General features: G+C 36.4%; 1 protein-coding gene across 4 annotated transcripts; it reads left to right on the top strand.

The window, feature by feature from the left end:
* On the top strand, positions 1–26,607 carry stai (stathmin). Of its 4 annotated transcripts, none has more exons than XM_071592956.1 (8): positions 1–102; positions 5,792–5,935; positions 10,793–10,965; positions 15,481–15,672; positions 16,582–16,722; positions 17,383–17,523; positions 21,053–21,208; positions 24,742–26,607. In XM_071592956.1, exons 2-8 carry the CDS (start codon positions 5,902–5,904, stop codon positions 24,820–24,822), a joined length of 918 nt encoding a protein of 305 aa, XP_071449057.1. In that variant the 5' UTR covers positions 1–102; positions 5,792–5,901; the 3' UTR covers positions 24,823–26,607. The 4 variants fall into 4 exon arrangements, with proteins under 4 accessions (XP_071449057.1, XP_071449064.1, XP_071449049.1 ...); XM_071592948.1 differs by lacking the exons at positions 1–102; positions 5,792–5,935 and adding exons at positions 8,983–9,297; positions 9,772–9,849; XM_071592963.1 differs by lacking the exon at positions 1–102 and having other exon boundaries at positions 5,739–5,935.
* The last annotated feature ends 174 nt before the right edge of the window (positions 26,608–26,781 follow it).

Genomic DNA, 26,781 nt, shown 5'->3' with positions numbered 1-26,781 from the left:
CTGTTGCATTCCGTCACTGCGAGGTTCTCTTGTGAATTGGCTCTCTCTGTGGTCTCGTGTGTTTGTGAAGTTATCCACTTCATCCGAAGAATCCACTTGAAGGTTAGTATGTTTTTATTAGCAGTGTGTTTGAATGTAAAGAGTTTTGGGCAGGCAACGATTGCTGGACAACGGTGGCGTGGGTCTCTAGTCCGTTAGTAGATTCAAATAATGGGGGATAGCATTTTGCTAACTAATCGTGCTATGAACTTTTCTCTAGAAGGAACTGGTTGACGTCATATGTTCGTGCGATTTCATGATCCTTGGGAATATTCTTATGCAATTTAGTTGTTATGTCCGTTACACAAATGATAATAACATTCAACATGGTGTGCATGTGATTTTTCGTTCCACTTGTTGCTAAATGTTGTTAGGGGTTTATGAATGCTAGGTAGAGCTTATTCTTAAAAGACAAAACTGTGATTAATTTACAGGTAACTTATTATATTTTAGGATGGTGTTTATGTCAGAAAATCTACCTACATAACTTAATATTTGGGTACACCCGGTGCACGATGACATTTGCTTCGTATACTGTCATTGCGTTTCACCTTTGGTCATATGAGTGTGATATTTCTGTAGGAACATCAATTCAACTTCTCAAACTGAGGAAATTTAATGTTGCGGAAACATATTATTTACGTTTAACTAAACACGCTACTTCGTGGCGATGACTTTCGTTTGCACGCAATTTCTTGACCGTTACTTCGTTAGTGTGGGCGATATTGTCATAACTCGTGTACTTGGTGCTAAAATAATTAGTTAAATAAATGTATCAATAATGCGCATTTGAAAATTTTGCTTTGAGCATTTTCAATGGTTTGATGTTTTGATTATAATATTTCTTCTATTTATCCTATACTGGGATTTTCGCAGTTTTTTTCAAAATTCCGTTTTTGTCCGACGAGACATGAAGCAACTAGAGCAGGATTATGAAAAATGCGATACTTGTGAGGGCAGTGAACTTTCCGTCAAAAAGTAGATACGTTTTGATGTTTCCATTTAATATTTTGGGCTTTTGAAAAGTTAACTGCCAGCGTTTAGTTAGGAAGGCATATTATGAAACGGGATTTCTGTTACATGCCAGGTCGTGGTAGTCTGCTCCAGCATTCATTTTACGTTTACCGGAGCCGTGTACTTCGGCGTTAAATATCAATATGTGTGTTTTTCGATTTATTTTGATACATATTGCTATAAATATGGGTCAACAGACAATTTATTTTCTTTTTACTAATGTTTCAATATTTTTTGCTGAGAATGTTTATCGGTTTAATACCTAAATGCATGGAGATTTTAATAGTATTTTAGATCGAATTTATGTGTTAATAGACGGGACCATGTCATTATTTATAGGACTGTTTTCGCTGTAGAATGGTTGTAATAACTGGAATGAATTGTGTATCAACAGCACTTTCCCTCCTTATTTCTGATGTCATAGAAACTACATAATTTTATTTAAGTCAGTGAGGTATCAGTGGAATAGTAGTCATTACTGTTAAGCAGTGCTTCCATAATTGTGAGACACATTTAAAATTTTATTTAGAAGTGCCTTGTAGACAACTTGTTCGGTGGATAATTTTTAAATGCAAAGTGCAAATTCTATTTGAATGTATTTTATAAATATCAATGCCGATTGAGAAACTTGTTAGTATTTCCTGACTATATCAGTCTAAAAACGATGACTGAAAATAGTTGATCAGATGATAAATGGTTTTTTTCTCATAGTGCCAGGCAGTCATTGATAATAAAATATTGGCGATGTGTTCAAATAGATAGTATATTTTGTACAATTTAATTGTTAACTGACTTCGATTTTCCTGTTTTTGAAATATATTACAAATTAGAAAATGGCTTTCACTGGCAGGTGGTTGGTTTGGTCTGTTTATAGAAAGAGTTCAATGCCGCAAAAAGTCTTTTTTCTTTATTAAAGTATTTTCTAAAGTATTAGGAAGTTTGTCGGTGCCTTCCTCCTTCAATTTTGGTCTTAATATGTTGTTGGTTCACTGATATTGGTTGGTTGATATTGTTGTTGGTTCACATGTGATTGCTCTCATTTAAGGACATACATGTTGGTGCGAAGGATACCTTTTTATCATTAATTTTGGTTCACTCTAGCCATAATGTGACATTAAGTGGGAGTATGTGTATTGTTGATGGATTAGCAGTTTGTTTGGGGCCTAATTTTTTATTTGGAATTAGCGTTATGTGCTAGGTTTATGAATTCACAGATGAGTGATTTTAAAAACTTGAATTTCAGAGAGAGTTAATTCAAACCATGGCAAACTAGTCATATTACATAGAAACATGATTTGATTAAAAAAAGGTATGATTTCCGGTCAAAATACCATTGATAGACTGTCAGTTGTATACCAGCAGATTTACATTCCATGATAAATATTTTCTCCTGCGCATGTATTTACATGGAGTGTTTGGTTTTAAAAGTGTTTAGATCATTAAGTAACTGAAATCATTTCATTATAAATTGCAAAGCCTAATGGTAGAAAAATAGCAGTTGAGGGTTTGTAGGTTAATGGCTATCATATTGATTGCCATTTATTAGAACTGCTCTATGTTTTAAAGTAAAGTTTACTTTGTCTTGTATTCAAATTGGAATATATGGTTTAAGCTGATGCTGAAATGGAAATAGAGTACTGTCTCACCCAGGCATTGGCTCAAAAATTCTTTAGTTTAATTTAATTATTATTTGCATTTTTTGTTGCAAGTGGAGTCTAAGCCTAGTCTCCTAGCGTGTGATTTTTGCTTTTCTCATAATGTGTAAATGTCCATTGTTGGGCCAATTCCATAGAATATGCTAGTTATGTAAACTCTTTTATTTGTAAAGCTTCATGTGTACCTCATGGGCCAAAGCATCTATCATAACTAGTAGCTATTAGAGTGAGAGATACTATTTCATTAATTAAAGGATTTTTTCAAGTTTTTGATTTTAAAAATTCTCATTTTTATCCTGGTGTCATTTTGTAGCTTACCATTTAAGGTACAGTTTGGATGGACTCAAAGCTTACTCCCCTAAATTTCATAACCTCGTCCAAGACAACCTGAACCCACACTGTAATAAAACCATTCTTCAATACTACATACATTATACCTACCTTTATTCTGTCCAGCATGTCTATCTTATTCCGTCTGCTATGTTATTAATCCTAATTTTATCCCCTTATCACAGTCTTTAACATCCTATTACCAATCAAAATTATCTGAATCCATCTTTCCTGACTCCTTTTGATTTCTCTCAACAATCCTCTGTCGTCCCCACAATGCATGTTTCCAGTTTCACTTCATTTGTTTTACTTTCTGGTTATTTTAATTTTTCCATCCTTCTCTTCACCCATATCTCAAAAGCTTTCAATATCCAACTATCACCTTGCTTTAGTGACCAAGTTTCTTTACCTTGCGTATCAACCCTCTGTATGTAGGTATGTAAGTTTTCACTGTCTATATTGTGTGTTCATATTCCTAGTGTATGATATTATAAGCCCTAACTTTTTAAAATATTAATTACATTTGGGGTTGGGGTAGGGCTTCTGGGGAATAAAAACTTCTATTAGTGTGTTAATTAGCCTGATGTATAGATATGATCTTCCTGTTTTGGATGTGGGTTGCAAATATTTCAAGAAAATCACTGCTTTTACCCAAATAACACTGATTTTAAGTACTACCTGGACTCAGGTTGAAGATTGAAAACATGAGCTTTAAGAGCCACTGATTTTTATCGTATAGCATGTCTTTGACAGTTAGGAATGTTAACACTTATGTAGTTAATTTAAAAAAATAATATTGCAATTAATTCTTTTCCTCTCAGTGATTCACAATTGCTCCACTCTCTTGAGTAATTAGTAATTTAGTTTTGACATTATAGTAATTAAATTTATACATTTCATGATGTAATACATTTAGAGGGAGGAAATATCAGTGAAAATGTGGTATCTTTTTTAATATCTCTTCAGAGAACAATAAAATATCACATGCAAATGAATAGTTTTATGGAATCCTGTGTGACTTGACCTTTGTGATTTATATTTTTTGATAACATATGGTTTTTTTGTTAAATTTTAATTGAAATAGGGTTGCCCTTTTTTAATTTTGGCTGAATGATATCAAGATACGAGAAATAGCATCTTACTGTCATTGACAGCATTGTTTGTTAAATAGTCATCTTTAATATACAGGTATATGGCAATTTTAATCAATGTGTGGTTTCAATAAAATTAAATTTTCACTTGGCAGTTTTCATTGTAAAAACCATATTGAATTTTTGGAACGCATAACTCAAAAGGATCACTGAAGTAAGCTGTTACTGCAATTGATAGTAATAAATTTTCACGGTGCATACAAAGTGCCATAGTTCTTTTATTAAATAAGGAATATTATTAATGTGCCCTAGGAGTCAGTCGACGCCGAATCAGCCTTTGAGTGTCACTGCTCGCGGTGCTTGGCCCAGTCCTGCCCTCGTTTCGGGGGCGGGGGGCTTCCTCGTCCACTCAGTGTCTCCCCTCGCCCTCCTCCAACTTTACCTTAACGCCCTGCACCTGTCTGTCTGGCTGTATACTCGTGTGACTGCCTTGCGCTTCCTATAGGCCTTTGGCCCTACTTCGATCGTTCGCCTTAGGCTTGTGTGTGTACGTATTCCATCAAGCATTTTGTAGCTATTATGCGGTAATTCTTGACTGATGTAGCGATCCAAGCGACAGTTACTGACGTGTGCAGAGTTTGTCTTTCGGAAGTGTAAAATCATCTTTCACATTAAATAATAAGTTGTGTTTAAAGTAATTTTATTGATTTTGGACACAACAAAAAAATGTTTAATTCTTTAAATTAGAATTTCAGTCGAGGGAAGAACTTAGTTTTAGAGTTTCGCAGATTGCATGGACGATGGCACAGGGTCGAATCAGTTTCAGTGGAAAACGTGCAATTTTTTAAAGAACAAACAAGAGAGAAAGATTTTCCAATTTGATTTCAAGACCTAAGTTGCAGCCATATCTTAAATCCAGGTCACGTTTATTTCATATTCTCCCCGATTCACGTGTTTGTTTAACCGAAAGAGCTGCAATTGGTCAGGAACTGCGCACGAATTCATTAAGGAATAACAATGTCCTACACATTAATTCACCATCGACCAGCTCTCTAAAAATTTCCATGCTCATTTTTTGATAACCTATCCGGGACGAGTCGACTTTTTGGATACGTTGTTTATTCGTTGTTATTGTATTTCATTTTTTTTAAGTGCTGTTTTTTTTGTTGGGCATTCCACCTGCTTTCTTGACTGAACGCAGTGTGTTCGCTTTTGAGTAGGTGCCTCTCATTCAAGCGCGTGTCAACCTTGGCGATTATTAACCTTCATTCGATTACCTGCATTTTGGCAGGTATGCCGTAGGCAGGCTGTGAATCACACAACAGGAGCGAGGGTTTGGTGGAAGACAAGACGTTTCGCTTCATAATTGAGCATCTCGTTTCGTTGCTCCCAAAATCGTGCCCCCCTACCCTACCGTGTTCTCCCCGCCCCCCCTTCCGCCAGTCCTTTCGCCCGGTGCCGTGTCGGCATTTCGCTCCCACTTTCGTATGTGTCCTCCCCCCTCACCGCCCATCTACTCTCGCTTTTCCCCGCTCTCGTACAGGCTCCCCTCCGCTTGCCCCCTGTTCTCCGCAGCCCCCCCTTCGCCCTCATCGCCGGCGCACCTCTCACACTACTCCACCCTTTGGCTTCGCTCAAAGCCTGTCTCTCTCTTCCCTGCAGCCACAGTCGACGAGCCCCGACCGTTGCAGTAGCCATCTCAGGACCAGGGAGCATCCTGCCAGTCGTCTACAACCGCGAATCCGCCCATCACCCCTTGGCAGACTGTATCGATGTCTTCTCCTTCAGCCACCATGGACAAGGAAGGTAGGTCAGGGAGTCTGCTGCGGATCTTTCCCTCCTTTCCCCGCTCTCCTCTCCTCCCTCTACCTCTCCACGCACCTTCCCTTTCGCCCAGGTGTTCTTTCGTGGGTGTACATCGGATTTTTTTTCCAGTATCCTGGATTCTGTCGGCTAGACGCATTTGAGCGTAGTTTTCCCTCTTTGGCAGGATCAGGAAGTGAAATGATGTAAGTCTCGGTATCTAGTTTGGAGAAAGGAGCAAGCAGATAAATCCATTCTTGACCTGGTAACTAATTACCTCCTACAGTTGTGGGTGGACTTATTTAGGCCAAATGTCCTCCATCGTTCGAAGTCAGTTTGTTTCACGGGTTTGTCATTACTGGTACATTTTTACCTGTTCATGAATTATCATCTTTGAACTGAAAAGAAAATTCATTTTGTGTGCTCTTACAAAATGTATTGGAAATCGATAGTTCGCACCCCAACTACATCTGCACCGCATTTATTTCGAGCCCTAGTAGTTTTTCGATTGGACTTGTAGAAAATACCGGAGAGAGAGACTCCCTTTCTGTCTCGGTTGTGAAAGAGCAGTCAACTGAATACCCTGGGCCGGTGCTATATGGAGGCAGCTGTTGTGACAATAGACAGCTGTCTCGCCTAAAAGAAATCCCTTCCAGCGACCGTAATATCATGGCGTTTAGCTGAAGCCGTTTGATTTTCCAAAAAATCCCCATTTTCCTGTCAAGTATCAGTGCATTGGTTTCATTTTTCGATTTTCTATTCTTTTTTTATTTTAGTTTCATTTTAAATTCTTGATATGATAATTTCTTTTGCATGGTTCTTTTCGCGTGTTCCAGTTTGCACTCCGTCAGTGATGAATTAATTCTTGAATGCTGAATACCGTGTGGCCAGGCTAGCCACCGGTCGATATTTTTTCGCAGCGCGACTGTGAAGTATTCGCGTAATTAAGTTTTTGCCCTTAGATATATCTCAATTGACATCAGTTTGCCTAAGGTTATAAAGTAGACAAAATATAGTGTGGGCTGCATTGGCACATTAATTTGCAATTAATCATAAAACCGACAACTCAACGTCCAATATTTAATTTAAAACGCTTTGTATATGTTGCAGTATGCGTCGCGAATTTTACATAAAGTCAGTTGACGCGCAACGTCTGTTTTTATACGGTTCACTTCACGCCTGAATGAAAATTTTATCCCGGAGGAAAACTATAACTTGCCACTTGCCGTTATTTTGTAATAATGGTAGGTAAACTATGAGGATGATAACAAAAATTTTGGTTTGTCGTTTTCATAAATCATTATCATTCACGAATCGTCTTCGAACTTTGGTGCCGCATTGGTATTGAAACATTTATGCATTTCGCTTTTCACAAGACGAGAAAATCATTGCTTGTAAAAGTGACATTATGATCATTTCGGTCCTGTTAATTGCACTTCGCTTCCGTTACCCGAAGGATAATTGAGATTGCAAGATCTCCGATTAGTGTAATCAAGGTCGTTTGTCTTCCTTTCTGAATCATTCAGTTAGATTAATTCCTTTCTATACGTCTTGATGAATTGCGCTATATGTAAGCTCAAGAATGTAACGGAATATAGATTGGCTTTGGGATTCGTAAAAACTTGCTTCGGCTAATTAATGAAAACACCGTATTCGTCGGTAACATTGGTCTTGGAATGTAATTTTTTGAGGTGTAGTTTCATTGTTGCCCGCGCCTTCTCTTCGCACTGCGGAATTTTTGAGGCTAACGTAGCTATTAATATCCTAATTTATGAATCCGAGGGTATCCATTTCGGAAGCCATGTACTGGTAATTGCACTCGCGCGTAAAACACGACACGTATGCGAATCCAAAATTGTGAATTTTTTGATATTGAAGAATCGCGGAATTTCCATTGATGAGCTAAGCTGTGGAAATTCAATAGCTATCGAGTTAAGTTTTTAAAAATTGTTTGGATGTGAATATTTATCCACTGACTTGTTTCTCGCATCTGTGAACATTTCATAACGTATATTTTGAGATGGTTGAGTCGGGCATACTATAGAGCTATCCTGATCTATTCATTTCGTACGGTAAAATCATGAGACGCTTTCAGGTAGAGATTGTTAAGATGTAGATTAATACCACGTTAATTCTTGTCACTTTATTTTCCTTATAATGTAACTTTTTCCGTAAATTCGACCGGCACCCAGCACAAGCATTAATGAAATATAATCTGCAACTATTAGTATAGCGATACAATGGATTCAAGTTATTTCCAAGTGGCTACGTTCATATCTCGGGAGTTCTTGTCTTAGTGTTAAAACTTTTGATTTGGAGTGAAAAAAATTATTTCACCAGTAGTTTTTGTTTTGAAATTCGTGTTAATATATTAACGCAACTCTGACATTGCCATCCCCTGTGAATTTAAAGGTTTTTTAATTTGCGGGCATTTGGCTAATATGCTATTTACTATGATTAGAAACATTGAGAGACGATATGAGCAAGCGTACTCGTTGACCGCTAGGGTTCCGTAGCTGGTAATAATTTAGCCAGAATTGGCATGTTTTATTGTCCGGTGAAACTTTTGTTCAAAACTTTTCCCTCGAGTTTCATGTGCTATACTTTGGGATGCGTTATGTCGAAAAAAATTATTTTATAATTTGTAAGAATTCGTCACCGGGATTCTCTTTCAAGTGCACATCTTATCCGCTCTCATGGTAGCCTTGGAGGGTGGATCCGTGTGATGTGCTGAGAACTTCTACCCAAATGTACTGTCTTAAATGTTTGCATATGAGGGGAAGAAGATTGTTGTATTTAGGAATGGGGGATTCCATTCTCCCCTTCCTTTCTTGAGGGTCATCTTTCTCTCTCACTCCTTGTCTTATTCAACTCTCTTGCGCCTGCTTACTGTGACGGCGCTTGCAGCGTTGCCAGAGCTGGACGTGGTATCGACCGGTGCCATCGATTGGTATAGGGGTTGGGGGAGACGTCGTTTTCGGGTTGGTCGGTTGGGGTGGGCAAGGGAGGGCGTCCGGGAGGGGGCGTAACCGGGCGAGGAGCGCCGCGGCGCCCTCCCGGCGTCACTGTGCGGCTGGGGTGCGCCAAGGAAGGACGGAGGAGAAAGGGAAAGGAAAGAGAGAGGGAAGGAAGCAAGGGGACCCGGCCATCCTTTTTCAATTGCATCAACGGCTCGCTCCTCATTACGCCGGGCCCTTGCGTCTACAGCATCTCCACCCCGCTCTTTTCCCGGCCATAGGCACTTGTCTCTTTACAAGATTAGAAGTTTTGTTAAGCCGCGGGGCACACCGTCATGTTGATAGGTCTAGTGAAGAATTCCGTGCTGCAGTGCTTTTGCCAGACATGTCGTGCGCCAATGGTCGCAGGTAACTGTAGGCATTACTGCAGGGATATGGAGGAATGATTCTTTCATTTTGTAGTCTTATTTCATTAAGCTTTCATTGTTTTCCATTCCTAGTCATGTTCTTTAAACTAGGAATTGTTAACTCAGTTTCGCTTTGCATTTACTAGCCTTCCTCATGTGATTTCACTTCGAGTGGCTTCATCTCTTTTGGAAACGCTTTTTGTGCTTGTTTGAAATCACTTTTTTGTGTTCCGGTGAATTTGATTTCTCGCTTCTTACATCAATGTCCAGTTTATTTTGCCTCGCGTTTTTTCTAGATTTGGAGTTGTTATTTGCCAACGTTTGGTATCCTTATTTGAAATTGGTCGCTTTGTGTTCCCCCTGGATTCATTCCTCTGGTTAGGGGATAACCCTCTGCTTGTTGCATACAACTGTTGCTGTGCTTGTGGCGGTGGTTACTTGTTCCGACTTCGAAGTTTTGTGTGTGCGTTTACAGATCGCCGAGGGGCGTTGCCTCTGAAGAAGGCGAAGACAAAGCCGCGATCCAAGCAACCCAAGAAAGTGAAGTTCATCAGTAAGTACCCCGTTATTTCTTTGTGCAAATTTTCTTAACTTCCTACTCGTGATTTTTGCCGGTCCCTTCCGTTCATCGTTTCCGTTGAAGAGTTTAACGATAGCTCCTCTTCGGGAGTAAGTGTCGGATGCTGAGATTCAATCGTGTTGTCATCGCACCGCAGGTTGGGATGGGTGATTTCTAGTGTGTTGCCGGCCGGTCCTCGTTAATGTTGGTTTTAGTTGTTCGCGACATGTGGCAATGGCCGTGAACGGCACGGCAGATGGGCTTTCCCTTAGCATGGGCCCCCGCCCCGCGGGCCGTGGTGGCCACCCCACACCACTCACTTATTCAGCCCGCAGGTCCACCCAACCCCTCCCATGTTCGCGATCGCCCTCCAGCGCCAGTCTGGGCGTCGGTGACGTCATGTCTGGCATAGACTGAGCGGCGCCGCCCACCGAGATCGATAGCGGATGCCCCCGGCGGGCCTGCAACACACGACGCACCATGGGTCCTCCTTCTTCCCCCAACTCCTTGATCCTGAAATTCCCCAACCCAAAACGTCTCGCCCTTTCTTGTATTTCCACCATTTTGGCAGGGCTCCACTTATCACGTTAATTTTTTATTACCACAATTCATTGTATATTGGCCTTGATTATCAATGAAGTGAGGAAGGTGAATGACCTATTGCAATTGGGGAAATATTTTCCATTAAAACCTGTGAATGCTATCATCTCAAATTTTGATATTTTGGTTGAAAGTCTGTTATACTGGTTATGTTGGGGCTGTTCATCGCACATTGGTGTAATATAGTGTGTGTTGTGATAATTATTTGAAATGTGTTGATTTTAAAGCTTCAAGTGCACCCAATGAATATATAATTAAGGAGAAACTTTATTGAGCATTACTTTTTGCATAATTTTTTTATCATTCTCAACTCATTGTTTCCTTCTAAAATTTTTAGCCACTGAAATACGCTGCCAAGAAAAATCTAAGGGAGGTTTGAGGTATGAGGTAATATTAGCTGAGCCAATATCAGAGACTCCACCAAAGAGGCCCCCATCACCCCCATCAACCAAGCCCATTTCGGCTGAGAATATTACCGAAAAGCTAAAGGCTGCTGAGGAACGGAGGCAGGTAAGAAAATGTCACAATATCTTTAGATTTCCTAGAAATTATTTAAATTTTCCTGACAATTTGATTTTAGTTATATTCATCCAGTCATTAATACTTTCAGTGCTAGAGTTTAGCATGATTTTTGATAACTGGAATTAGTGCACTGCATCTCTTACAGACTAGTGTGTCTCTTGTTTAAACTATTTAGTGTTTGGTAATTCATAGAATGAATAAATACTAGAAAATGGACTAATATATGCTTGGGTGGCCATTAAATTGGTATAAATTGGGAAACCAGATTTTTATTATCATTAGTATTGTGTGTTTTGTTGTGGGTTTGCAAGCATAACTGCAATAGAAGATCGTTTATTAAAAGTTTTTGGGACTTCTGTAGTTCATATTTAAAGTATTTTCCTATTATTGGATCATTATAGATAACCTCAAAATAAACCTCTCTAGCAAAAGCAATGCTTTAGTAGAAATATTCTTACTTGAAATGATCCTCAAACTGATATTCCTTTGATTTAGCACATAAAATTTAGATTCATCATGGAAAAATCCTAATGACTGTTGAAATTTATTGTATGATTTCAGAAAAATATGCTCAAAGGTCATTTCCATGGTGAACAAATCATAAATCTCATGTTCAATAAAATGTATTTGGTATCATACAAGAGGAATTGACCTCTGTGGCCATTCTCATTTTCTTGCTTATGGTTGTCACCTATTGGCATATTCTTGGCTCTCTTTAGTTTCGATAGGTGCGTTTTGTAAACTGATATCAATACTGGGAGTGTTTGTGAGAATGGGAGAATCTTCTTCACAGTTCCGCCCCTAGTCTAGTTTAATTTCCCTTACATTGGGAGAAAAATTAACCTGTGTCTATCTCAGAATTTCTGCAAGATTAGCTTTACATTTGGATGCCTTAGATTCAGAAATGACTTAACGGAAATAACTTAAGATTGAGACAACATTTTGGATTCCAACAGAATTGGATTCTGTCAGCTGTTTTATAAACCAAGAAATGACTTTTATTTAAGTCATGGAAAGTGCATTCTAGGACCTTCCTTCAATATTATAACTTTTGTGAGTTTTCTGTTGCTGTAAGAGGAATAAATTATTGCTATAGCGGTGATATTTTCACATTTCTTATAATGCCGTTAACTTACACCTTTAGCATCACTTAATTTTGCACCTTAAATACTAGGTTTAAATCCAACATATGGCTAGTTTCCATTGGGGCAATTGTCAAGTGACATAAACTTATTGCATCTGATGGGAACAATATAATTTTGGCATGGTGCCATGGATTGGATGAGAAAAAATCTTGAAACTACTCTAATGGTTTTTTAAAGTCAATACCCATTTTTTAAAGATAATGTGCAGTAATAACATATACTGAGATTGAGATTTAATCCTTTAATTCCATCCTCTCTGGCAGTAATCATTTGAGAGGAGTATTGAATGGGAAACAAAACCAAAACCAACTATTTAGTTTCATTACCATAATAATGCTTTGTTGATCCAGGTTTTTACTTGGTGACAGGTAGTTTTTATTAGATATTTGATGATCAGCAAATGAATTTCTGGCTTTTGAGTGTTTGTGGCTATGTGTAATCATGATCGTCATCTATGTTTAATTCTTTTTGTGAAGCTTCTGCGTAAATTTATGGAAATGGGTAGGGAATGCCTTCAATCCTATGCTGCTGCAACTTGTAAAATCAGTTTTGGACTCTGTGGATTATTCATGTATTTTATTATCTCTGCTCTTGGTTCCTGCTTTGATGAAATTAAGGATTTGTCCCTTTGGATGTGGCCAATGTACTCTTGGCCAAGCCTAGATGTACTTACACTTAATCTATTTTCCCAGCAATTTGGTTTTGTTGCATAATTGGCATGTTTTTCTACTGATTAATTTATGGAACATTCAAATGCACTCTCATCTGAAAGCAATCCGTTTTCCACATTGATGGGTGTTTTATGCGTGTAACGCTATATAGCATGATGTTAAAGCCATAGTTTGTAAACTTTTTCATTTAAGATTTTGATTGCCACTTCCACTTCTTTAAGCCAGAGTCAAACTAAAAATTAAAAAACAAAAAAGTGTCTGCTATTGACCAAGAAACCAATGGTTGATTGGAAATTGTGTGCAAAGTAAGTGAAAAGTTTTAATGAGCTGTTGATTCTTTCACTTGTGTGTGAATCATGAAGAAAGTAGCAGTTTAAGGTTAGAAGATGATTACATATTTTGAGCTCTTATTGACAGTTAGTTAGGGTGACAGCCATAATGTTGGTGACCACAGGGTAGAAGTTTAGGATATTTGCTAATCGGTGTTTGTTCATAAATGACAGTTTTACTTTGTTGGCGTATTTTATTCAGATTTAGTAGCACTCAATTCACTGTTGTGTATTTCAGTGTAGGCTCTTTAGGTTGGTCTACGTTAGTTCATTTACTTTTACTATTGTGTTTAGTTTTCCATTGAAAATGGATTTTTATATTATTAAATACTAGTGTCGGTGATATTCCAGTCCGCTTCCTCAGATCCGAGATTACTGGCAGAAGCTAACTGGTATGCTAATGAATCTATTACACAATGAAATACTGGAGAAAAAATGGAAAGCAATCTGTTAATTGTGGATTCATTTTCACAGTTCTATAGAATCCTTGTAATGAACGCATTTTGTTTATTATTCCTTGTATGATAATTTATTTTATTTTAATTAATTTCACAGTAAGTTTCTTGATGTTGATATTATAAGTTATATGGGTTATTTGCACCTGCTCAAATGCAATTGGGGGTTATTCCTGTCTTGAGGGGAAATAGTGGGAGAAGATTGTGTATTTCAGCTTCCTCTCAATAGAATTTATTAAAGACTGTCATTCTATACTCTATCGGAAAGGATGTGTGAAAAGCTGGTGGATGGGGTCGAGTAAACGTTGCCTATATCGAAACAGCCATAATCAAGCATTGTTGCTTTCCATATATGTAAGACTTACCTTTATAATGTTCAGAAAGATGTTTCTCCAGTCCCTGAGTCATTTAACAATACCAGAAGTTACAGTGGTTGTAGGTTTGATATAGGTAGCTAAATGTTAGGTAATAACATACCTCTTGCGAATTATGCAATTTTAGGCTTCACTCTGTATATTATCCAATTAAGTTTTCGCTTTTAATTATGATGGCATATCGAGTTAAATTATCATATTCATTATTTTCATAGTTACCTTCTGAGGTTTGAAATGTTGTAGACAAGTGAAATTCCTGTTAAGATGCCTGTATGGCATTCTTTTGGGCATGTGTACTTGGTTGGGGACAGTTTTTATGATATATGCTGTTTCTTTTGACAATAATATAGTTTTTCCACCCATTATATGGTTATTTGATTGGCATCTTCGCTTAACACCCTACAATTCTGCGCAACTTAAACTTTTTGGATAAGGCGTCAGAATTTTTTTTTTGACTCATGTGATAGACAATTATAAAATTTTTGTCGGAGCTTCACATTGAAATATTAACTGATGAAAGGAGCTAGTTCTTGTGCTTGTTGCAAAAAATCTGAAAGTCACAAAAACTCCAGAGTTGTAAGATTTGTACATTCCTCATCCTTCCTCGTTTCTTCCTCCAACCTTTCCTGGGAAGAACCATCATCTGATCTGTCATGAGGTTACTTGGTTGTCGGGTAATTGATATTTTATATTATACTTAATTTCATCTAATGATGATTGATATGGGCAAAAAAATTAGAATAGGATTGAGTTTGTCTATTGAATTCGTAAAAGTATCATCCTCTTCTTTACTAGGTAACTTCTTTGAAATTCTCAAAAAGCTCTACATTTCTTAAAGTTCATTTCACCAAGTTCCTGTGATATAAACCATGCAACTGTGTGGGAGCATACAATATTTGTCTTTGTATGTTTCTCATTCCCATGTTTAGAGATTCTATGGTTTCTAATTGTGTTACAATTTTGAGAAATTTTAAAGCATGGTTTCAATATGTGACCCATTGCATATTCAGTGGACATAGGACTAAAGAAAGAACCAGTTCTTACTAGGTAATTGCAGGTGATGTGAGGAACAGAACTGCTACCTCCCTCCCCCCACACTATTGTCCCATATTTAGGAATTTCACATTATATGTCTTAGCATAGGGTGAGCCCCAGGATATCTCATCAAACTGGTCATAAGGGTTGATTACTGTGATTCTTTTAGAGAGTAAATGAACAATCTTGTATGGTTTTACGTACTCTTAAACTCGGGAAGTAGAAAATTATTTTTCAATATGTTATACATCCAGGGAACACCCATTGTACCATGCCAACAGAGTAGTATGTTTGTGATGTTTGTTTGAATTTACATACATTTAAAACTTGATTTGGTTGGTTTGTGATTTAATTTCATGAAATTTAGGGTAAACCGTGTGTCTAATATGTACAGATATATGCATAAGCATTTTGCTAGCTGACTGCATGTTTTAGTGTGTATTCGCTAGCTGCTTTTATTTAACATTAGCTTTAATGCACATGTTTATTTTCAGTCTTTGGAAGCAAATAAAATTGCAACACTTGCTGCCAAGTTGTCTCGCATTGAAGAGGCTTCAAAGAAGAAAGATGAGCAGACCAATGCTTTTATTTCTCAAACACGTGATGCTTTAGAGCAGAAAATGGAGACTCATACTGGAAAGAGGGAAGCATATCTCAGCGATCTCAAGGCAAAACTTAAAGATCATGTATGTATTATCTGTATTGATTTTTTAAAATTAGTTATCTAATTTTTTAATTCACAAAACTTGGGTGAAGTCAGTTTTCAGGTTAGCATATATAGCATGCTGTTCAGATTATATTTTGTCCTAAATGACACACAAATTGCGTATCCCAGGCATCAATCAGTATGCATTTATGAAAGTGCTTTGGAATGGTTCTATGAAATAAAGATACAATTGGTAACTTTGTAGTGGTTATTAAATACCATGCTTATTTAAGTTAACCAAATGGTAATTTAATATTTAATTATTTCTGTGGCTCAAAACTGTCAAATGACTCAGTTGTATTGTGATAACTACAACTAAGCTACTGACAGTATGTGAGGCATTCTTTCTTATATTATCAGATTAATAAAGTTCCTCCATTTTTACAGTTTCAGTTGATAATTAAATCATTATGTTGATGTTGTATTCTTTACTGCCTTGCATTATGCATATATTATTGTTAATATCCCTTTAATTGTTTCAAAGAATTTTATGAATACATGGGCCTCTTCGGGTGTTTTTTTACTTTTGCTCTGCATGACGGATGATGAAATATGAAAACAGGACATACTGAAATCTATGGAAAGATGTTTTTCATTTTATAAGAGTGTACTCGTGGGGCACTCTGTTTAGTTTTGGAATTCTGCATAGATATTGTTTACCCTAGAGTTATATTAAGTGTTTTTTCTGATGGTCCAAATTGAGAAGATTCTAAACTAGAAAGGTCTCAATGCCTAGACTATTGGTCCTTTAGTAATTAAGTATTATGGTACATAAGGACATCTTGTTTTTGAGAAACATCATCAATAGTAATATGAGGTAATAGGAATAATATTTTATAAAATCGGAAATGCCTCTCCTCTTTTTTGAAACTCAATTCTTTTCTTTTAGTTGGAAACAGTTGAAAAGACCCGTCTCAGCCTTGAGCAACAAACTGAAGAGGTTAGGACTGCTGTTGAAGAAAAGTTGAAGACAGCTGCTGCACAGAGGGATGAGAATATAAAAAAGATGATTGAGAGACTCCGGGACCATGTAAGTTACTTAAGCTGTGCAAGACATCTTGTACCCATGCATTACATGTATGTTGTGAAAATTAGTGAGTGTGCATTAAACATTTTTCAGATTGCACTTAATATTCTAAGTTACACCTGATTAGTTATATTTTTAATTTGTTTATTTGGCCTTTTAGATTGTCAGGGATATTTTTAAGAAATAATTTTCATTTACAAAGAGTTTTGTTAATTTTCAACAAAAACTGAAACTTAAGAATGAATCGCTTATTTGAAATCATTTTTTAATATCTTTGTTTGGGTGCATGTTTAAGAATATGTGATTTCAGCAGAAGCTACTTTATTTGTTACTTTGTGAACTACATTTTTATATTTTTAAACAAAGAAATTAGCTTTTAATTTATTCGGTTTTGAGGAAAATCCAATACTGCAAAACATTTTGAACTTTTGTAAGTTATGGCTCATTCTTTTGGAGCATGTTGATGTTAAGTTCACGTTTTGAATATTACCTTCTGCTTATTATATGTTTTGAGAGTACTGCTGTGATGAACTGGCATTGTGTGGCAAGGTAAGTGGTTGTGACTCTGGGAATATTTAATTCTCCAGTCCCAGCCTTTAAGGTAAGCCACAATAATTCTATAATATATTTAAGGCTCATGAAAGTTATGGCTACTGCATTTAGGAGGAGTATTCTCAGCGAGTACGTGATGGTATGCAGGAGAAGATTACACAACTTGAGTCTCAAATTCAAGGCAAGCTGGAGCTTGCTCAAAACAGGAGAGAGCAGTTGGAGCAGGAACAAAAAGACAAGCTGCACAGTCATGTAAGTTTAGTTTGCCTCCACTGTTTTTATTGCATAGTTTAACTACCTTGGTATAATTTATTTTATCTAGTATTTTGTTACATATTTCTAGTATACATTTTTTGTTCTGAAAATTTTTCCAAGTTGTGACATACATCTGATTTGTTTCTTCAAAAAGAAACTCCCTGGAGGAAACTTTGTGCAGCTATTTCATATGTAACTTGGCCAAAGTGGGAATATGCCCTTAAAATACATGATGTATCAAGTTATTGCTGTTTCTTGAATTGGCATTCATATTAATATTAAAATGAGATTTTGTACTGATGTCACCTTGCTGTGGAAGAATTCAACTGAAGTTTTGATCTTAATGTGGGAAAAAATTTCAACCATTCAATTTGATATCCTTTCATTGACTTTTCATGCAATTAAGCTTATACCCGAATTTGCCACTTTTGTCCTGACTTATGTATGACCAACTCCATCTTAGTTTAATGCAAGTTGAAAACTGAGCAAGCAGAGCGTTGCTATTTTGAGGCACCAATCAAGAAAATATCTTGTCTAATGAAGTATCAGGGGAAAAAATAAATTTTGTTTTGTAGCGTGTAGGGTAGGCAGTAAAGTTTCAATTTTTTAAGCATGGCTTGTAATAAGAGCAAGGAATATCTGTACATGTGTATTTATTTCCAAAGAGTGCAGGTTTTCTTAAGTAAAAGTTTTTATAGTCATGATAACTTTAAAATGTTTCGCCTATACTCGATCAGAAAACTCTTCATATCGTAGCCATTTTTGGCTCTGCCACTTTCATTCCCATTACAGGGAGCAAAACTATTTCTACCAAAATCCAAAATTACTTCTGATAATTAACAAAGTTGTGGAAAGTTTTGACCAAATGTTTTTAATTTTTTAAACGGAGGCCTCTTCTATATTCCTAACATTCTGAAATTTTTTGGTCGTATTTACGTATTATGAGCCATCCTTAAACCAAATGGGAGTGGAAATTTTGACTTATAAAAATGTTATTTTAGACAAAGATAGTTAAGAAACAAAATGGTGTTGTGGTAAAATTGTTCCTCAAATTAGGGGATTTTGATTGAAGTACAACTTGGAGATAATATAAATCATTTACTATTCTCTTGCTCCACATAATTGGTTGATTTGTGACATTTTCCTTGGAAGAGATAGAGAATTCTGTTTGGTGTCTTAATTTTCACCGGCCCTTCTTGGGCAAGTAATTTTAGAGGTACAGGTGTTGTGGCAAGACAAGTTTCATAGATGGGATATTTTTCACCATTTCAGACCCATTATGCCTGCTCATTGGTTGAAATCTCTAATATATAAATATTTGTGAAAGATGGGAATTATTTATCGGATGTTATTTGATTTTTGGGTTTTGGTGGGTTTAATTTTTCAGATATTAGCTTTTTTTATTTTTTCTTGCCAAAGGCCTTGGGCCTTGAAAATGTTTGCTGGTAAGTGAAAAATTCTCAGAGGTAATCAAAATTTGTAAACTGAAAGTAGTTAGGGGTTTGATAAGGTTTCTTGTGTTGCTTATTGGAATTATGTTAATTTATGGTGAAGCAGCAGGGTTTGGGGGAATGTTGTTGGAGTTAGTGTTGGAAATAGAAGCTTCCTCGGATGATTTTCAGATGACAAATCGGAAGTGGTGGTCAGTTGCCCAATGAAAATTTTCATGGAAGAGGATTCTGAATTGCTAACATTTTTGTTCCTTTGGTTTGATGTGAAATTCATTCAAGTGGCTAGCTCTTTTGGAATTACTTACAAAATAGATTTTTCAGGTGGTGAAAAAAATACAGGCTAATGTGGTCCTTAATGTTACAATACTTGACAGCAGTAGTGTGGAGATTAGATATTTAATATAATTATGAATAATATATTTCTGTAATTCTTTAGTAGAATTAGAAATAGTAAGCCTTTTCAGATATGCTTTATTTTGCATGATTTGGCTATCCTTTGGTCAATTTCACTGGTTAATATGCATCATATACCAGTGTGTCCTTAAGAGGTTAGGCCCCTATTCCAAGTATATACCTGTCTTGAAGTTTTAATGCTTCAGGAAAAAATAAACTAAAAAATATCTTTAACTGGGTCGATAAAAAATATTGGCAAGTCCCATAATTGATCCATATGGACAGAAAAATAGACATTCTGACCAACTGTTAGCCCTTGGATAAGTAGTTGTTAATAAGGTGAAAAGTGATTTCTGCCTAGTGAGAAATGCACTCTGTATCATTATAATGAAAGGGTAGCACAGTTAAGATGATACTGGAGTTAGTTGTTTGGGTTATGAATCTTATTGTGTGAAGAAACTCACTCTAACTTCTTCTTTTGGGGGATGCAGTGGTACAATCAGGAAAGCATTGGATTACTGACTGGAGGGCCTGGGTTCGATTCCCAGGGATATCTCTGGGCACCCTCAGCTTTACTCAGACAGCATGATTTTTTGCCTGTGCACTTAGTACTAGTTGAGGCTCTCGCCTATCAAGTCAACCTTCTGGCTTATAACTATGTTAACTCTAATTTCATTTGAGGAATTTAAGTGATGGCGAGAGAAAACGAATTTTTCTCTTGTGTATTCATAAATACATCATTTGTTCTAAATCCAAAATAATCTCTATAATCCTTTAAAATTTCAACCAAGGCATCCAGTTCAATACAATACTTCAAGTGGGCATAACTCTCATGATTCCTTATTGCTCACTGAAATGCATCTCCAATAAGCTATAACAGTTGCACTCTCCTGAGTACAAATGTTAACAATAGAGCATTGCGAATGTGAAAACCTATAGAAAATACATCGAGATGTCTAATCATGAAATATTACCTGTTGGTGCAACATTGTGACCTAATGAAAAAAATGGGTGAATATTAATTTCATTGGCTCGCAAGTGTTGGTATGGAAGTCTGCACTTGCTCAGTGTCATCCAATCTCATTTAAGTAAAAATATTTATTCGTTGATTCGTTCCCCATTTTTATTCTTCTCTGCTGTGTTGATTGATTAAAATTATTGCATAGGGTCTCAACTAGGGCATTCAAATATTTACTCCTCCTAGCATACTGCTGAATCGAAAAGAAATGCTGAGTTTGTGATGTTCATGGTCTCAGTTTCTGTGTGTCAAAAATAATTATGCTACAATTGCCTTTTGTGGTTATGTAGAAAGCATTCCTTAGAAATTACAGTAGTTTTTTGTCGTAGGCTCCCATTTTACATCAGAGTAATGGTGCATTTTCTGATTACCATTGCTTACATTGAGTTGAAAGGAAAATACTTAGTTAAATTCATAAGGTAAATAGCAAGACAGTCTCTTACTCTGAATGTATGGAAATTAAAATTTTTAACTGTTCAGGTTGCCATTTGATTTTCCCCTTGTTTTCGCAATTGTCATGACACATTTTCATTTTTAGTTTAAAGGCATGATCAAAATTTCCCATAGTGGAGATTTCTCAATAGTTAGTTGTCATATAGTCAAATAAATAAATTAATTTGCATCAGCATGATATTAATGATTTGTGTACATAATGGGTGAGCAGAATGTACTGAAGCTGCAGGAGGTGAGGCTGTCTGCTGAATCTCAGGTGAAGAAAAATGAAATGGAAATCCAGAAGGAGTTGCAAGAGAAATTGGAAGCAGCTGAGCAGAAAAGAATCAAGGAGTTAGAGAAGAAACTGGAGGTTTTGAGGAAACAGGTCGGTGTTTATTTAAACAGTTAATTTTATGGTCATAACTGTGGCATCCAGTTACATCTGGTCACTGCCATCATCAATTTAAAGGTATGTGTCCAATGCTAAGATATTCGGTGGCACTGAATTTTCCTTCACCTTTTGATGTGTGAATGAAGTGTAGCATGCCTTGAAGTGATGCATCCATTGAAGGTACTTTTGTTTTATATTCTAATAATTTCAATTTCCTGATTACTAAGCTTAGTTAGTATAGTAGATCCTTAATGGTTGAATGGCAATGAGAATTCAGCTGCTTATAAAAATATAGTATAGCTCTTGAAAGATCTTGCAATTACCCTAAATTTCATTAATTCATTAAATAGATTCTTATTGCTAGTATTTTATATGAACAGTTAGTGGAAATAATTAGGGGTTTTCCTGGACGGAAGCATTTAATATTGAAGGGGGGGGATTGCATCTTGGTGGTAGACAAAGGAGAGATAGCTGTGAGTTAGTGGGCTAAGAGTATGTTCGTATGTTTTAGGTACAAGAAATTACTGCGGGGAGAAAGCAATAGTGTTCTGTAGGAGACAGGGGTTAATTATAATGAACTTTTAATTTAAACACCATAGTGGGGGTAGTACAGATACAGGTTGCAGTACAGATCACTAGAAAGATGAGGTTGGGGTATTAGAAAATATTAAGGATTGAACAATAAACTTGAGGTAGGAAATCAATAGTGTGGTAGAAGCATAGTGGAATACAGTGTGAGGATATGGAATATTTACATAGGAAGGATGAAATGGGTGCACTGCACAGGAAGGTGAAATCACTAACGAGCAGTTGGGATGGGAAATCCGTACTCTCAAAGTACTATATGATACATCAGGAAAATGATTACACCAACCCAATTCTAGAGATATGGAAAGAATACATAGTGGAACTTGATGGTTGAGGCATGAGGCCAGCAATTTTGGGTGTAGAGAACATGACAGTTTAGGGTCAGGCATACTTAATGGCAAGCTGGAAAGATATTAAAGGAATCGAAACTGAAGGCCATGGAGGTAGATAACATTTGGTTGTGGGGGTAGAAGGCATTTGGTGGAATAAATTGGGTAAAATTAATGAATAGAAAATGAGTATCTTATATGTTTGCAATCAGGTATGTTTAAGGCTGATGAGAGGGATTCTAGGCAAGCAAGGAAGGTGCAGGCAAAGAATCTGCATTTTGGATGTTATGAATGGAAGAAGGAAGTATGCAGAATTGAAAGTTTTATATTAGTGTTGAATATCAGGTTGTCTTTTACTAGGAGAGGCAAGGAAATGTATGACCCAACCCAAGGGCCTATCCAAAATTTACCTTACCTGGTAGATCACTAATAATAATATTATCGTAGTGTTGATCCAGTTGTATAATTTGGGTGATAGTGAAATACTTAAGTTAATATAGTTGGGCAAACAACAATTAAAATATTTTACAGTATTTCACGCAATACTGGCGCTTAGAGCAAAAGTTAGTTAAATATTTTTGTCAACCTGAAGTCATATAATTTAGAATTCAATCCAGTGCAGTTTATTGCATTTTGGGAAATCATGACCATATGCATTTTACTCCAGTTATTTCATTATTTGCATATGTCATATGCTTGGATTAATCCAAAAATTTAGCATAAAACCTGCTGTTATTGTGATCATGTTATAGCACTGTTATTGAAATATACAGTTATTTTTTTGCCTTAGAAAAGACTTGTGTAATTCATGCTTTTACTGGTATGATCACTGATAAGCAGCATTCCTTGCAGCTTGTAGTTGGAAAATGGAAATGTTGAAATAGAAAAGAATTCAGCTGCATTTATTTAAGTGTGTCCATAGTTCTTGCCATTTATTTCACACTGATAGGATAACTTCGCCTGCCGCCAAGTTAGCTTTTTAATGTGCTGAATGTGCATGTGTCAGTAGGCATTTAGACATTAGTCTCCATATTCCATTGGTTGCCCATATCAATGGTGTATATATATTATTGCATTGTTTTACTGTCAATCTCAAGTAATATAGATAAGGATAATTTGCATGAACCTACTTCAAACATTTGGCTGAAATTGAATGAAATTTGCTGTTTACTAATACATGTACAGACTTCAATTTATCTGTTAAAATGATGTGCCGGGTATTGAAGCTTAAGTTTTAATTTACTAGTAACTGCTAGAATGAATTGAAAAATTCTACTGAATAAAAATTTAAAATATTTATCTAAAATCCAGACCTTATTATAAAAAAAAATGGATAGCAAAGTTGTACTGTGGTTATTCTCTGTGAAAAAGTTTCATCTCTGCCACCTATTGTTGTACTTTAATTAGAAGACTTGTGGACATAAGATTTTTCAATCTTGTTCAGTGGATGAAAAGAAATTAAGTAAATTGATCTGAGAGTTCTTGGTTGGTACATATTCATGTATTATCTAATTTGGATAATTTTAAATAATTGCATGGAATTCATGTGTCCTAAACCTTAACCTCTTGTCTTAAATTCTTGGTTACTATCTTATCAACTATCCAGTTCCAGGGTTTGAGTGAAATTTAAAGCATTACTTTGAATCCTTGCTCTAATTGTTTTAGACTGTCGTGCATCATATAATTGAATCAATTGTTGAGAGATAATTTATTAATCAGAGCCATTCAGTTTCTCAAAAATATCCATTGAATTTTCATCAGTTAAATTTAAAATAGAGCCATAAAATTTACCATAAATGTGTGTAAGTGAAAACGTTTAATGTCAATATTGTGTAGATAAAATTATGGACTTTGTGTACGGAGAAATTTTCAATGCGTTTATTCTTCCATTTTAAATTTGCAATTCCATGTGTTATTTAGAGCTATGCCACCCACATGTGATAGTGCCAAGTTAGGTCGGAGGATGTTATTTGGGAAAATGTAATGGTGGTAAGAATGTTCTAATTAAATATTAAATTCATTATGCACTTGAGGAAAACATTTAAGTTTGGATAACACGGAAAGGATAATTTAATCCTGTCAAATTTAGTTAAAATTCTCTTGTTAATATTCATTGATGGTGATTTAAATGTCTAGTACTTGAAAACTCTCCTTATGCTTGTGAATGCTAACATGTTCCTAAAAATTACTATCCTAAACAGTAAATATTGGACTTTTCATCTGGGATCAATTTTTTACTGGCTTGGAAATTACAGTACTGGTCTGGTTACTGTGTTATATTGTGTATTAAACAAGCTCGGAGAATTCAGATTGATTATGGAGGGCAGATATGCTCCCTGAGCTAACTGTTGTAGAAATATTGTAATAGTTCAGATTGTTGTTAGACTCATTTAATTATTTTTTGCATGAATTCTTTTTCCTTGTTACCCCATGTACTGCTGAAATTATTGTATTTCAACAATATTGAAAATATTGTATTTCATCCCCTGTATTTCAATGTATATGTACAAGTTGGACCCTCAAACACAAAATATCCTCTATATAGTTTTTTAGAAAATGTAGAAAACTCTTCAGCGCATGAATCTGAACAAAAATTATTTTTCATTCTAGGAGCGTAGGGCTGAAATGGTACGTCAGAACAAGGAGCGGCTAACCATGCAGAGTGAACAGCAGACTGCCTCCTCTGGCTAAGCTGTTAAGTGTGAGACCTTGTGAAAGGAGAGAATATTACCTTTAAAAATATCCTCCTTAACCTACTTTCCTGGTCCTGCAGCAATTAAGCCTCCTACCCTACTTCCCCAGTACACATGAAGTTGTCGATCTCGTGTCAGTGAAACACTGCCGGTGCTCCGGAGAAGCTTTGATCTTGTTCATATGCTTTTTATGATCTAAGGATATCATCCTCCCTGCTCATTGACCACATTCCTGTCAAACCCAAGTACGCTTCCCTTTGTACTTCTTTTGAGTCAACCCTAACCCTCAACACTTTTAATCCATGTAATCTTGTCGTTCTCAGTGTTTCAGACTCGCCTCCTTTTCTTGTATTGTGCGATTGCGAAAAGTGTGTTTGTGAGAGAGAATGTGTGAGAAAGAATGAGCGCATCGTCAAGCCTTATGATAAACCCTAAATAATCAGCGGATTGCTTTTGAGTTGCAGTTCCTTAAGGGCTGTTAACTGCACGCTTTTTAATTGTTGGAGAGCCTGCCAAGAAGAAAGAGGGGGGTATGTAAATGAGGGATTTTCAATGTGTGTAGAGACTTCATAAATATTGAGAGAGTTGTTAAATTGCTGGTATCAGGTTTTGAAGAAAAGTCCTTGATTTATATTTACAAGGGGGCCATGCAAAGCAATCAGTCACTGTGTGAGTAATCAATGTGATTTGGTGCAGTTTTGTTGATGTTCAAAACTGCTTTTTGAGATATTGGGCTTAATGGTAAAATGTGGAGTTCACGCACAGTTCTTGCTCCTTGGTGTATATGGGAAGCAGCAGTGTTTGCTGATGTTGAGTGTGCACCTTAATTCCTCCCTAGCTAAGCTTTTGTGAGAGTGGGAGGGTTTGTGTTGCTGACCAATGTCTTGAAATGGAACAAAAATATCTTGTGTTCATACTTATAATATGTGAAGTATTTAGCATTGCCAAGCTTCTGTGATGTTTTATAAACAAAATGTACATGGTGTGATTGAATTTGTGTTGGCTTGAGGAGTGAAGTGTTTTCCACTGGTATTCATGAGACCATGGAGCTTGTCATGGTGCAAATGTTTGTGCTTTCATTATGTGGTTCAGTAACTGTTATAATTTCACTTAAGTTAAATTTCAGGTGTATGTTGGATTGTATTAAAACATTTTCTCGATCTCACTTGTTTGTAGTCACCTCATTGATCGAGTCAACAAGATTATGAAAATATGAAAGCTCCTCATGCACCAACAATACTGTATTTAAGTGCCTGTCATTTAGAGGAAAGGCTCCATCTTCCGGAATTAGATGTCATTTTTCTAGCCGTTGGTTTGAAGTTCTAGAAATATCCTTGTAAAAATATCCTTAGTGTTATTATACTCAAGGGCTTGAGTGGAGTTCTGTGATGTAACGAGAGCAGTGACCTCGTAATGACACTCTAGCTCACTTTCCTTACCCTCAGTGCCAGATCCTACCGTTATCTCCACTGCATTATTAACTTTATATTTATCCTACTAATCGAAATCAATGCAAATCCATAAATCCCTTAATAACCTCTACCTTGCCTTGGGAATCCCTGTCCCTTTTTCTAAGGAGTGAAAGAAAGGATGTCGCAGCAGTTGGTTTTTGTGTGGTTTCTTCAAATGTCTATTTTTGCATACTGTTTTTTGTAATTTTGCCCGTTTAAAAAGTTTGGTTTGATTGTTCTATTTGGTGATAATGTGCTTAGTCTTAGTACTGAAATTAACAGGCCTGAGCATTAGACGTAATGATAGTTTACCTCAATAAAACGAATACCACCAGAAATAGTGTTTCATTAATTTCATCGACTTGCCCCGTCCTCGAATTAATAAATGCCGAACTTAAGAACGCTGAAGAAACCGGTAAAATTAAAGATTCCCGGCGAAGATATAACAAATGCCAACATACGCTTTTCGACGCTCATTTTTTCTGCGATACGGAGTTGCAGAGGGC

Source organism: Hetaerina americana, unplaced genomic scaffold, assembly GCF_022747635.1.
Source record: "Hetaerina americana unplaced genomic scaffold, ioHetAmer1.1.p SCAF_1, whole genome shotgun sequence".
NCBI lineage: Eukaryota > Metazoa > Arthropoda > Insecta > Odonata > Calopterygidae > Hetaerina > Hetaerina americana.
Note: the sequence above shows the minus strand (reverse complement) of the source record. Positions and strands in the feature narration are given on the sequence as shown.